This window comes from Battus philenor, unplaced genomic scaffold (genome assembly GCF_028537555.1).
Source record: "Battus philenor isolate CCGP_79_NKW_IND1 unplaced genomic scaffold, ilBatPhil1.0.hap1 SCAF_15, whole genome shotgun sequence".
Lineage (NCBI taxonomy): Eukaryota > Metazoa > Arthropoda > Insecta > Lepidoptera > Papilionidae > Battus > Battus philenor.
In genome coordinates, this window is record NW_027181677.1 from 6,162,481 (window position 1) to 6,177,985 (window position 15,505).

The 15,505-nt window shown below is 31.2% G+C and overlaps 1 protein-coding gene across 6 annotated transcripts in view; it reads left to right on the top strand.

The window, feature by feature from the left end:
- Window positions 1-15,505, top strand: part of Pde11 (Phosphodiesterase 11) — a 206,302-nt gene that overhangs the window by 175,836 nt on the left and 14,961 nt on the right. For all 6 annotated transcript variants that reach the window (XM_068762042.1, XM_068762038.1, XM_068762043.1 and 3 more), the window contains 4 exons: window positions 314-421; window positions 1,217-1,465; window positions 11,767-11,922; window positions 15,352-15,486. In XM_068762042.1, coding sequence (XP_068618143.1) covers window positions 314-421; window positions 1,217-1,465; window positions 11,767-11,922; window positions 15,352-15,486 — 648 coding nt within the window. The remainder of the gene's footprint in view (window positions 1-313; window positions 422-1,216; window positions 1,466-11,766; window positions 11,923-15,351; window positions 15,487-15,505) is intronic.

Consider the following 15,505-nt stretch of genomic DNA (forward strand, 5'->3'; position numbering starts at 1 on the left):
TTCATCACGATCTTTACAGAAATGTAAATAATTTTAATGATTTAATTATTTAATTATGCATTTTTTTACTAACGTGTAAAGTATGACTGTGTTATAATTTATCCGATCCTACTAGAAATCTTTGAGAGAGACAGTTGTCCAGCGATGAATGTCCTATGGCTGAAATAATGATGTATTTTGATTTTGTTGACACTACAAATTAATCAGTTTATTTTATAGTACGTATCTCATTAATGAAGAAAAAATTTGATCCCCAATGGAATTTTTTTATATTTATTATAAGCCCTTATAAAAGAAATATGTTTTGTTTTAGGACGAAAGATTTAACCACGACATTGACCAGCAAACCGGTTACAAGACGAGGTCACTCCTTTGTATGCCAATTAAGGACATCAACGGTGAAGTCATCGGTGTTGCCCAGGTGATTAATGTTATTTACTTTAAAACGGTTTCTTGTGCTCATAATTTGGCAATCTTGAGTATTTTGTAACAATAACCTGTAATATTGTTAGTATCTTTATCAAACATAAACGAAATCCTTTATAGTTTTATGGGTAACCGCTATAAAAATATATATAAATTCAGTAATTTTAAAATATTACGTAAATACAAATCTATCCCAGAGAGAAGCCATAAAGATGTCCCAAATGGAGGGGGCTAGTAATGTGTTATTATGCTGCGAATTGATTTAAAGAAACACAGTACAAATTCCGAACATAATTTATACACATATATCACAAACTCTACTAAAAGTTCTAACCTATATGGTGACAAACCGGAGTCTTAATTACGAGCCGATTTTATACAAGAGATTTATAATCATTATTGTGGTAATCATCGCATTGAACAAAGAAAGGAATGAAATCAATCACGAAAAATGAGTAAATTGTAAAGAAATTAATGCGTTGACTGGTATATTTGTCATATTATTGAGAAGCAAACTAGGTTTTTGTAACTAACATAGTTTGTTTGGTTTGATAATATTTAACTTATCTTCTGAAACATAGGAGAAAGCTTTTGATAGCCTAGCACAAGCTTTCTTTTACTTTTTTTCTATTATTTTTTCTGTTCATTTTATTTACTATTAAAATATGGAATCGTCATTATAAAAACGACATCAAGGGATCATTCAAAATGAAATCATAAATCTTTCGTTTAAACCGTCGTAATAATATCCATTGTAATTGAACATTGCTTATTATAACATTTATTTCAGGTGATAAATAAACAGAGCGACGGGCCATTCACAGTGAATGATGAAAAGGTTTTCGCTTCTTACCTTCAATTCTGCGGCATCGGCTTACGGAACGCGCAACTGTACGAGAGATCGCAGCTAGAAGTTAAACGGAATCAGGTCCTGCTAGACTTGGCCAGGATGGTCTTTGAGGAGCAGAGCACTATTGAGCACATGGTGTTAAGGATACTTACGCACACGCAAAGCTTAATAAGATGTCAACGAGTACAGGTATGTTACGGGAGTTTTAGTTATTACAGGTTTATTTAACTTATTACAATACAAATTTTTTGTGGATGTCATGGTATAATCACCCTATTTTTTTCGTTTTGTTTAAATGTACCTCGGATTAGACTTAGGTCGGCAGTGTGTAGTGGACAAGTAGAACGTGTGCGTAATGAAACATGTTACGTCACATGCAATTACAAAGCAATGTCACTAAGCGCTTTGAAATACCAAATTCCACTCGACACAACGTGTGAGAACATTTCACGAGACTTATCGTGGTACTCGTTCTCTACGTTATCCTGGTCTCGTATTTAAACATTAACATACAAAGTTTTCGAACTATTTTATGACCGGACGGATAGACGAATATGCATATGAATTATATATAACGAATAACTAAACCATAACCAAAAATAACTTTTCAAAGCTTCAACGGATATTTAATCCCTTTAAAAGAAGAGTGTCCTCTTCAAATATTTAAATTAAAAACGCGAATTCGTAGACCTATCTCAATATTAGTTAGTAGTATTATTAATATTTTATGCAAATTTGAAGTATAAACTTCATTTTTAGTTAAAAATAACATATATAACAGCATTTTAAAATATCTTGTAATGGCATTTACATAGATTAATAATAAGAACGCACTAAGATTATGTTATTTATCTTATTAACGATTCTAGGAAATTAACATTTTCATCGCGTACATGTTGCTATAATGCAAATACGAATACAATTGCTGATAATAGGTATTATCATCCATTGCAAACATTAATAATGATTATTCCCGCGGGTCTAATTCAACAGAAGGTTGTACAAACTATCGAACGATGATTACACACATACAACGATGTTTACTAGGTACACTAAAATTTATATGTATATTTGAGCACACCTTAGTAAAAATGCGAGTATAGGTTTTGTTTTATAAAAAGTGATATAAAAACGAATGAAACAGGATATCGATACAATTTTGGTGCTACTGAAGAGAGTTATTTGTGCAATCTGTAAAATAAGGTCTAGAAAGTTTCGTGAAGAAATAATTATGACAGTACAAAGAGATATGTTATAGAAATAAATCATAAGAAAAGTAGTTTCTCGCTACAGCTTTCTCTTGGTTTCATAAAACTATGTAGTACCATAGTTACTTTTGTAAGCCTCTGTGAATATATATATATATACATATATATATATGTATAACCAGTTTATTAACAAAACATTGAAATAAAATCCTAAAACGGTGCGAAGGATTTTTCAACAGCTAATAACATTTTTTAAGGGCCCCTAATGGGAACCTCTCGTGCAATCCTTGTCTTGGGTTCGCAGGGAGAGTTTTTTTGCAAAATATTTTGTTCACTCTCTTTTCTTGTTATTTTCTCACTTTTGTCTGTCTCAATATCTCTTACTTGCTTCTTTTTTATTCTTTGACATCGTCACCTGTTTTTCTTCAACATTTCCTAGTGTTTCCTAGCGTTCTGGTATTTTTTCTGACGTACAAAAGTGTCATTATTAATCATCCTAAGTAAATTAATAACCGATGTCATGTGCTTCCTAAGGTGCGTAAACAATTACTAAAAAGTACAACTTAAAAATGAGTGCCAATAACTATTGTAATAAAGTGTAGTAAATGTGGCGTCCTTTATATGCTGTATAAAATGTAAAAATCTAGTAATCTTATTTATTAGATATTGTGGCTAAATAACTAAGTAAAGGAAACCTGCCGATTCGTGTGTAAATGAAGATAAAAATAAATGCATAAAGTTTTATAAGTAACTAGCATTATATTTAATCGATTAAAAATTAAGTCATGACATTTTATGTACATCTATCTCTACCTATTGCTAATTTCATTTTTATTTTTTTATTTTACATTTTTTAATAAAAACTTATCGCAAAATAGTGGAATTTTAGAATGTTTGCAAAATTAGCACAAAGCATTATTCAATTTATTTTGTCTAGACCTGTGTTTAATGTAAAATTGAAGTGTTTTCGATAAAGTAATTTGTAATAGGGCAATCGATCTAACATTAGTGTTTAGCTTGAGGCTTATTGGGATTTATTATAATTTGAATTTGCTAGAAGCCGACCGCCTGTCAGACGCCGGTAGATACTGTTTAATCGACACCATCTAATGATGATTGAGGCGACGCCTGGAGCTGGCGCCAGCGCTAGACTTATCGCGATCAACGGACAAACAGCTGAATGCTAATTGATATTTATCAAACGACATTTGAGTATTCGCGATAGTTATCAATTTAATATGTCCAGTAGTATCCGTTTGCAACTGATTTTCGTATCATCTTTTACTGATTAACAAAAAGGCAAAAAAAAAAAATCACCATTGTTTTAATAAAATGAACGTTAATTAATATTTAATTATTATAGTACGAAATAGTGTTGTCAAAATTGGGATTACTTCGTATTGAAATAATTAATCTGTCGTTACAGACTGTGTATTGCCAGAATTTACTGGTATATATCGCACAAGAATAATAAATTAATGTAACATGAAATTATAATTAGGACTTTATACAGGTGATTGGAAATAGTTGTAGCTTTTTGTTGACAAATGTGCGATACTTTATACATCCTGTATCGGAACAAAAATTTTATGGTTAATAAAAAAGGTTTATTCGAATTGCAACAAACTTCTAAATCCAAGTTATTTAAATAATAACCAAATTATCTTTGAATTATTCATGTCTAATCAGATACTTTTTACGACATGTAGTAATTTTTTAAATATGTTGTTAGGTGAGTGGCTCATTTAATATAATGTATAAAAGTAGACAACAGATTTCGATAAGGTTGTCGGAAGATCCTGGATGCAGGCCGCTCACAGGCATTCCTATCAGAAATCTATAGGAAAGGCCTATGTCCAACAGCGGAAATCCAACAGCTGAAATAATGATGATGATAAAGGCTTCAGTTTAGAAAATAATCATTCATCAATTGTTATGTCTTTACGGGGTTTTAAACCTTTTATTTCTTCTATATCATACATGTACACTTAATAGCAATGTTCCAATTGGCAAATAAATTATTCGAATAAAATCTGTAATGACGACCTCTGCCATTTGTTTGTTAGACGCAAATTAACAACGCTACGTTGATTCATTGATTGCATTGGTTCTTACTCGCTATTCTATTTTCATCGTAATTCAATATATATATATATATATATATATATGATGAACATTGTGCGCCTATTGTTATTATGTTAACATTTTATCAAATAAAATACAACTTATCGTCCTCCCACTTTTATTATTTTTTGTCAAGTTACGTAGTTATTTATATATGAGCCGTTTATTTTGAAAGTGGCATAAGTCACTTTTTAAAAAAAAACCGTTAATTGCAACACTTAATGCAATTGAACGGTATCTCATCATTAGTAAATATCACGACTAAAAAACAAAGTGACTTATGCCATGCCTTATATATATGCCACATTCAAAATAAGCCGCTCATTTATAAATTTCCACATATGATCATCACAGTGACCACGTGTGCACGTTATGCGAAGAATGCCAGAAGAGCCCAATTCGATAGAGATCAGAGTCAGGTTGAGCACCCCTTTAATTGCATCATTCTACGTTACAAGGATTGCAATCGCTTCCTGATTTGAGTAGAGCCTACAATAACAGGACAACCCGATTTATTATGGCCACTATTACAATTTCCTTAACACAATAGTAGGGCAAATTATTGCCAATTAATTCGAATTTATTTTAACTTAAAAAGTTCAAACTGCTGTATGATTTTTATACAGGTTTTTATTTAATGAAATTTATTAATTTATGACACCGTTATTCATAGAACTTACATGGTAGTGTATTGTCATACTGAACATAGTTGCCCACAGATTTAGTAATTTTATGAAGCATGGCGAGAAAAAATGAATAAGCCTTTCTACTCCATTTTACCCGCGCTATTTTGTATATCGCTATTTTTCATAGCGAACTTGTACTTAAAAATTTAAAAAGTAATTTATTTCCAACGGCTTTATAATGTAAATTTTGTATTCTTCCCCAAATATGAAAGTCTTAAAAGAAACTGAATACTATAAAGTCTTTGCGAAAGTCATCGACCGTAGAAATATGCCAATTTATAAGCAAAGTCAATTGCTATGGCTTTGTTGTTTGATATTAACTCTGCTACCAGCACGTCCCTACGCTCTTTACTTCGGCTATTGTCCGATACATATAAACAAAACAAAATAAAGTTGTATGTTTATTAGCAAATGCTTTTGGCACATCCACCGTTTAACTTTTGGCGGATACTCAGTTGGCTGATTGTACGATCTTCAACAATATATCGGCCTATTGGATCACCGCCAACGCTTTCCAATTGATGATGTATTCGTAGCTTGATAACATTACAAAAATTACAAGGGCAACGTATGTATATATTAATTTTAAGTTTATGCGCTATATTACAAGTGCCAATATGATTTGTAGTCTAGCCCGAGTCGGTTATATTGGACTTGTAATATTCCGTTAAGCGATATTAGAAAACATGAAACAGCTAGTATAATGCATAAATTTTTGTGGTATATCTTATTAATGTAAACATAAAAAGAAGTAAAATTTAAGACCATTATTTATTATAACTCTCAAAGTGTTATCCTACCTGTCTATACTCTATGTAACAAACATGAATTTTCATGAATAAAATGAAAATTGTCGCTGGACCGTAAACATACGAAACAAGTTTTTCGCACATACCCTTCAATGTTTCATGCGATCTTTTAAATTTTAAATCTGTACTAACTAATTTTGCTCCATGATCTTTGACTATATTTGTAAAAAGTTTGAATATGATAATGTTTTGGGTGTCCTTAGAGGCCTACAATTATTTGCATTAATTATTTTATCACTTAGTTTGAGAACTTAATTTTGATCCGAACAAGGCGAACTGTTTAAATGAATACAAAATGTTTTTTAAAAAATAAACTGCCATTGTAGACGTTCCGATTGTAGCGCGACCTTTAAATAACAATATTTAAGGGCTTATAACAATCTTCTTCAGTAAAATACAAAATAAATCGATTCAAAGGTATTCTCCTAATAAGTAATAATAATCCCAGAAATTCAAACGTTTCTTGACATTACTAGATATTGATATGCTGTTTTTATCGGTTTACTGACAGCCACTGGCTACTAAGAATTTGTCTAGTAAAAAGTTATTGTACAGCATTTCGAAAATAAGAATGAGAATTAGGGCATAGTAAGATAATATTTGCGTCTTTACTTATTTTTAAGCAACAGTATTGTTGTTGCTATTAACTAAATTTTAACACATAACATTAAATTTACTTTTCAAAACATATTTGGAAGTTTACTTTAACCCAATCACAATTATGTATAAGCTTTAACAAAAAACGAGAACGATTTATTCCACCACAAAACCCTTGGGAAATCACATGCAAAAGGTTCTGGAAGTTTAAACAATTTTCATTACATTTTGCGCGTCTCGTGTTAACACGATTTGCTCTCACTTATCTAATACCATTCGGGCCATTTTGGGATCCTACGTCCATTACGCAGAAAGTGGCAAAATATTTATTCTGAATCGCGCGGGATAACAATGACAGGCTTTTACGGGATGTCTTTACAAAGTTGTAAAAATACCCATTTACAATTTTTACGTTTTTTCATATTTATATATGAAATTACAAATTAAATTGTATTTATATGAATTTATACTATCTTTTAGTTTAAGTTTAATTAAGGCAACAACAGTTTCAGAATAATAATAATATGACGATTTATTTTTCTTTTCAAAAAGAATTTGTCACAAATGTTCCTGTAAAATTTTCACTGTACAGTAATATTTTTTACGTCTATTTATAGAAGCATAACATGTCATGATATATAACATGGTATGTCAAAATTTGTACAATAAAATAAATGTTAAATTGTTAGGATCTGAAATAACGACTAAGTTCGAATAATTGATTAAATATTTACAACAGATTATATACTGAACAGGTTCACAATTTTGTTTTTCTTGCTCGCTTTATAAGTATATCTCTAGGCCTTATTTCAAAAAAAAAATATTTAATAATAATCTGTCATACCAATCAGTCAAGAAAATTGATTGATCTCTTTTGCCAAAAGTCGTGTAAGTAAATATCGCGGTGCCTGTATCCGATGTTAAATGATGCGTAGGCATTAAATGTTCGGGATTGAGGAAGTTATAGCTAGTGACAAATCGCTTGTTTAACCGCCGGCCGTTGGTACCGAAAAGTTCTTCAATGGTGACCACGAGCTGATAGATTCGGTGCAGGGGGGCTCCTCATTAAGTTGACTGTCGACTTGAAGGTCTGGAGAAGTCGCTGGACGCGGGCAGCGCAGGATCTGTCATCGAGGCTATTTTTGGGCGAGTCCTATGCCTTGCAGTGGGCGTGTTTCGGTGTTTTTTATACTTATTACATAAACTGTTATTGAATAAAATTTGATTGATCTAATTTTTAAAAATTATCTTATTTATCTAAGGCATGTATATCTATGTAATTATAATATAAATGTTACTAATTACTTTAAATTACTGTTTGACATGATGATAGGCTTCTATCGGTTCCCGTGATTATGATAGCTTGTTTAAAGGGCCATAGTTAGTAAAAAATGTCGAAGCACCTACAAACACGTGAATGATTCCTTCTTTTATCTGCTATAAAAATTATATAGTGGTAGTACAAAGTATTTATCCATGCTGTGGACATTAATAACAAAAAAACATATTATGTATTGTAAACAAAATGATAAGAATATAGTTCAAGGATTCGCCTTGACTGTAAAAGATTATTGCCGACACCATTGAATCACGCGTGTGACGTACATCCGTTTGCGACGCGAAAGCGCAAAATCCCTAAGTAACACTTTATTGGATCATTTCCAAGGAAAACTCAATCATTGAGCTACAATGCCCCGGCCGTTAATGGAAGTTGAATTTGTTCCTGCGAAAGTAGAACCGAGCAATCCGGGGTTGATTGCCCATAAGAACAATATTGCTATTGACAGATGTGACAAGGATACCCACTGTTATTTTAATTGCGATGTACTCAAGATTTACATTATTCAAGTTCTCCTTTTTAATTTTTGTTGTTAGTTGATATATTAAAGATCTGGTAATTTTTTTATTACTTTTTTTAGACATGCTAATTATCGAAAATTGTTACATCAGATTTTTTGTAAATTTTTTATTGCTTAAATTCCATAATTTTTTATTGTATGAAACATAATTTATTTAGAAATAAAACTATTTTAAATAACGATGATCTTATAAAAAATCATACATTTTTGTGAAGGGGTTAAAAATAGTATTTTTTATATATTTCTTATAAATTCAATTTTTTTTTACACAAAATTTTTCATAATTTGAAATTTCCCTTGATACTGCGATATTCCATAGGCCATGTTAAAGATAATGTCATTATTTTTTTTATTAAAAACTTTCGACATCGTAAATGCTGTCTGCATAAAAAGGAAATGCGTCAAAGATTCAATTACTGTGACATTATCCAAGGGAATAACATCACACCCACAGCCTATCATGGATTGATGTCAAGGTGGCTGAGGAAGGCGGTGTAATATGACATGAGTTGAACATTTACGATATTTGTTTTATTAAGGATCCAAGAGTCTTGAGGTAAATTACTCCGGTCATGCTGAACAAGTTGACTTCTTGTTGCTTAACTTGCTTGTTGTTGTACAAGGTCAAAATTTTGTTAGAATCTTATCGTTATTTACTTTAGTAAAAGCATCATTAGGTTGATATTAAATAAGTTTGCGTAAATGAGCCATCCCTTCACAACGAGCAACATCGAGTGAAACTGCTCCATTGTAGTTGCATTTGAATTTGAGTGTTTTAAATAAATTTTGTTTAATGCTTATAAAGTTTTAAATAAAGATAGCATGCTTTCATTGCAACATTTAACTTAAACTAACTAACTACTTTATATCCAAGTTAAAACCATTTATGCATATGAATTTTCCAAGTAATAGATACTTTTTTAAGAAGTACATAAAGGCTGGCAGAAAATAACTTCATTTCGTAGTCGTCTCTACGTTAAAATTTGATATTTACATACCATTAAGAGTTTCATTCAGTTAAATGCCTGTATGCAGGTTACGATAAATGATCTGTAGTAACCGTAAATGGAATCAGAACGTCTTTACGGGCGGTTGCGGAGGTAGACAATAACATTCGAGTTTAATATATAAGTGAAGACCTTAATGGTATATATATGTATGCCGGTTTCAATGCATATAAAATGCATGGCATGACTAAATTGCTCATAATACATGTCATGTATTTAAATATCTATGTTCATATTGTCATAGGCACGTATAGTTTTGTATGAAAATAATCCTGAATGAAAAATAATCTACTTAGTGATAGAAATTTCAGTCGACTCGGGTTTATTAAGCGGAGGTAAATATTTTTTTGCTTTATAACAAACTTATACAAAAACTATTTAATTAACTATTTCCATAGGTTAAAACTTAATCTATCTCTAAAATAACTATAGCCTCCATGCCAATCGGACTCCATCCAGCTCGCACGGAAATTAAGCAATAAAAACTTAAATAAATGCATGTAGTATTTAAAAAAATACCGGTATTAATTAAGGTAGAACACCGCTAAACGTTAACACTGAATACAGTTCAAATTAATTTGATGTGTTAAAGTTTGTGCGAAACAAAAGCGAAATCAAAACGGTCAAAATACTCTTTTCGAAGACTAATTAAATATTGATCTGAACGTCGTCTACGGAAGACGTACTTCAAGCCTGTCTGACAACTGCACAATATTTATTTTTTGACAATAAATGAATTACCAAGCCAGACGGCTTATATAACTATGTATACACATTATAGACAGAAGAGAAAGACAAAAGAATTAATTTAAAAAATAACGGTATAAAAATGGATAATAATATTACCGATTATTCAATTTAATAAACATTATTAACACCAGCACAATATACATTAACATCATCAGCACATTAGGGAGTAACGTATGCGATATGTATTATATCACAAGAACTAAACAAATTTTTATTCGGGAGGAATATCATTCACTTTAAGGTTATTTTAATCTGTTCTTTAAAGGCATGTGTTTTGGACACATGGATTTCTACTACAAATTAGGATTGTATACAGTCTAGTCCGCTTATAGTAAGGCTGTAGAACCTCTGATATGCAATGTATTATAGTCTAAAAATAGAATTTTTAGTTATTAGTGTAATTTGGTGCTAATTCTGTTTGACAATGAAAACTTGTAAAGTTTTCTTGTCGACGTCAAATGTATAAAAAAATTTGGCTGTTTTAACATGTTGGCTATAAAAGCTTAGTCATATTTTTCTAAAACATTATTGCCGAAGCAAACATTATTTCTTCGTATCTTTAAAAATTCTGTGTAACCGAAAAATTCTGTCGGCAGAATGAAAGGAAATTTATGAAATTGGCTCTGTAAGAGAAAGTATTTCAATCTATTTCCAGAAATTGCATTTTTGCTTTGTATCGGATTACGGTCCAAAAACAATATGAGAAAAGACACATTTTGTCAAAATAAATATTTACACCAAAACACGCGGGGACTGAAAGACAATATTTTATATATATATATACATATATATATATATATATATATATATATATATATATATTACTTTAATTGTAGATTGTCTTGATTTTTACCGTCATCTGAGTGACGGGTCGGCACATAATTAGCAAGCATAGATATATTTTTCACGTGAACAACTACATAAATTCAATAAAAAATATATGTTTGCTTTATTAAGCTTACATAGACTCGTATGATAAAAATAAAACAACATTTATTTTAGCAGCTTTGGGCTTAATAGCAAGCTCAACAGTCGTTCAACGAGCCGTGAAGAGGGCTATGCCCGAAATTTCTCTATAAAATCGAATCAGGTATTAGGAGATAAGATAAGTAATTGACATTGTCCAGCGGATTAGCAAGTTGAAGTGTCAGTGGCTAGGTAACATAACATGGCCGCGGGGTCCTGATTGTGGAGTAGAGACTATTAACAGGCAAAGGCAGCGTTTGACGTCCACCCACAAAATGATGGACGGAAGGTTCTAGATGCAGACTGCTTCCAATCGGTATTATTAGAAATCTATTTAGAGGCCTAATTTCAGCTGCGGACGTCCTATGGCTGAAATGATGACGATGATGATGATGTAATTTAATAATTTTATTAAAATAAATCATCAAAAAAATCAAATATTCCTTGGGTTTTGCTTATTGTTCAATAATATATTTTGTTAAAGGTTCTTCTGGTTCACGAGGCATCTAAAGGCAGTTTTTCAAGAGTGTTTGACTTGGAAGCCGGCGATGAAACGGACCCGGGCACAAGGACCTCACCTTACGAGAGTCGGTTTCCGATCAACATCGGAATCACGGGCTACGTGGCAACAACCGGAGAAGTGAGTCACAAATTATTTACAGTTTTATTATGTCCGTCATACTTAATATCTTTATACTATTTGTGTGACGAAGTTTTTTTTTTATATCTACTCGTATTTCGATTCATTGTCCACGATCACAGACGGATCCGCTCTTTTAATAAAGTCAAGAAGACTGGAGGCTTAATTGAAATAATAATAAAAATATACTAAAATATTAAATACATAAAGTATTTTTGTAACAATGTCTAAGATACTGAGAAGCAAACTAACTTTGAGAATTTTGCATTTCTCAAAAATTCTTTTCGTTCAAAGAAAACTCGCTCTGCGCTTAAGAGTTTTCTCCTTTACCGGAGTATACATAATAAAATTTGTTTTCTAGTTATATTTTGCATTTAAATTTTATGTATACTTATTATCAAACATTTCTATGTATTTCAAGAACTCAATGAGAATACCCGTTTTGCATATGCAATATCATACATTCAGTAGAATCGACGTGGGATGTTATTACAGTGAGGTCAAAATTATGCTCTAAAGCTAATAATTATGCTCCATTATGCTTTAAAGATATATTCATAGACTCTATCAGTAGTTACTACACATTTTATTTTTTATTAACTTCTATTTGTTATTTTTTGGCACTGCTCGTCTCACATAACGTGATAGCTCAAAGTCCCTTTACCACGTGAATGTTCTAAGTATAAGACTTTATTTATTTGTAAGAGGGCTATAAATAAGCATATGGTTTTTCGGGAAGCAAGTGTTTATAGTCCATAGACAAAACAACATTTTTACACAAAAAGTTCATGGATGTTTGCTACTATCTTTTACCATTATGATAAAGTATTTGAACATAACTCGCTAGAGTTAGACATAACAAAAAAAGCTATTTTACATATAAATAAGTTGACTATAATTTACGGCATAGAATACGGTCTCTGACTTTGATCCTTATTGGCCAGCTAAAGAATTCCTGGTGGCCAATAAATAAAATGGCAAATAAGACTCTGAGATCAAAACAGAAATGAGGAGATTCGGTGATGAACAAAAGTAAACAATTTAACCTTGAGTATTGCCACATAGCGTTCAGAACAGATGGTTGCTAATGTCTTAAGATTCTGGAGTAAAGACCACGGATCGCCAAGCCCAACGAAAGATGTTCATCCACAAGGGAGACAGTCGTCCTTCTTAAAGTTATTGGAAGACGCTGGACTTCTCCAATCCAGTTCTATTAGAAATTAATGGAGAGAGAGCTTGGTATAGTGGTGGACGTCATATGTCTTACATCAGATGAAGTTGTTTTTGTTAATCGAGCTGATATTTCCAATTTACCAAGAGTTTTTAATTTAGTAAGATTCTTCTTTCAAAAAATCATCACTTTTAATACTTTTATATGGAACTTTTTGCTGATAACATAGCTTCCATAAAATTATTTATACTTACACAAATTAAGTTACAGTGATTTAAGATAAACAACACTCTCGCTGTCTTTGAACACGGCAAAAGAAGAAATTATGTGTAATTTATTTGATTTAGATTTCATATTAATACTATTTCTTTTCACATCCATTTCGACGCCCCTAATTCAATGAAGTTATATTTTTTTATATCCATTATATGAGGTGATTAAATTATGTTTCTTGTTGTTATGGTTTTATTACCACCAAATGATGAGTCAGGCGTAAAACTAATAGTAAGAGATATGCCCTACACGTAACAATGCGGTGCTACCTATGTTCTTGAGACAAATTGTCATGAAACTGTGATTATTCTCTTCAATCTCTGATATCTTTTACGATAGCAATTTTAATAATCCTTATTATTTCGAAGGATTCCAAAGACTCAGATAAATCATATATATAACTTTTTTTAAATGTAATAATCAATCGGTGTTGATTTTTATTCTTAAGTCATGTTTAAGTTTATTATTTAATATAGAAAGGGTATTTAAAACAAAGTAATATTGATTGTTTTTAGAAAAACATTTTTCTTCGATTTTTACATCTCTCATGTCTGGTATTTTAGTAACTAATGATCACTCATATCTGTAAGCGTTGGCTGTTGAAGATTTAATTGAATATAAACATTGCCTAATACATAAAAATGACTGCTGACCATTTGTATTACGTATTATATTTTAGTTATCATATTTAGTTCGACTTTGCATTCAATCTATAAAGTTATCACAATGGAATATGTTACATTTTCTGCTGGAATGCGGCAGGCTTATAACATTTAGTAGTTCTAAGTCCGTAGAGAAATACAGTTAAAATAATTAATTGTAATATGGAGTAATAGGAATTATGAAAATGATTTTTCTTCTTTTTGCAATGATTTTTCGATTGTGTATTCTACACTATCTATATATATACACACGCACGCACGCACGCACGCACGCACGCACGCACGCACACACACACACACACACACACACATATATTATTTAACAGTATTTTCTATAACCAATTATTCTGAATAATACATGGTGTTATTTTTGAGGCACAATATATCGCAAAATGCAGGTTCGACTTTCGAAAGCTTATATAGTTTGAATCGCACACAACGTCAAAAACGAATTCGATAACAAAATATCCAAAATAAATGATATATCCAAATCCCCATTGGGTAGGTGTAATAAATTACATCTCGTTCTTTTAAGAGGAGGCTTGTGTTCCAATGACACCCTATCACGAGCCCAATAACTATGTAATAAAATTATATTTATGTCTTCCGAATAACAGGAAACCATAAATAAAATAAATACGATGTTATATATATAATACACAATATGATTTATTTATGTTTGACGAATATTAAAATTCGAAACCCTCTTGAGACAATATTTGATGGCACTTAAGAGCCAAGAGCAATTTTATCTTCCAAATCTTTTTAAAAGCCTACCTTTTGCCAAATTGATTTTTTTATATATTTGCTTTAGTTTAATTTTTTACTTAGATAAAAGAAGTGAACTAAAATCCAAATTAATGCTTAAACCCATAAATAGAACTTATTGTTTCTTGTAAAATAAATATAACTTAAGAGGACATAGCAAAATGAACACCAGAGAAACTTAACAACGAACTTAGTAATTAATTACTAGGAATTAATTCATTTTGAATTTGTGCACGAGAAAGCAAAGTCGAGACGTATAACAGCGAAATGTCCATAATCCGCTGAAGGATTTAGATCTGTTTAGAGCGAACTCGGCTCATTCCTGAAACAAACTTCTAAAGTAGCATTTGTAGGATCATATGAAATTTGTTACATAAATATATAAATCTATGGAGGTGGCCCCTTCTGAGAAACCACGAAGTGCCAGGAAGTTCCGTTTCTAATAATTTTTATAGTTTAATTACATAATTTTTAAAAAAATGGTATATTTTTACATGTAGATTTCAAAAGTTGAATTTACAAGTATACAGATTTCATATTTATTTATTTTTACAGACAGTCAACATTGCGGACGCGTATCTGGATGCAAGATTCGACCCCTCAGTGGATGAAGATGCAGGATTCAAGCATAATACTATTCTTTGCATGGCTATTAAGAATTCTGAGGGAAGAATTATAGGTGTTATTCAAGTAAGTAAAATGTTATAGT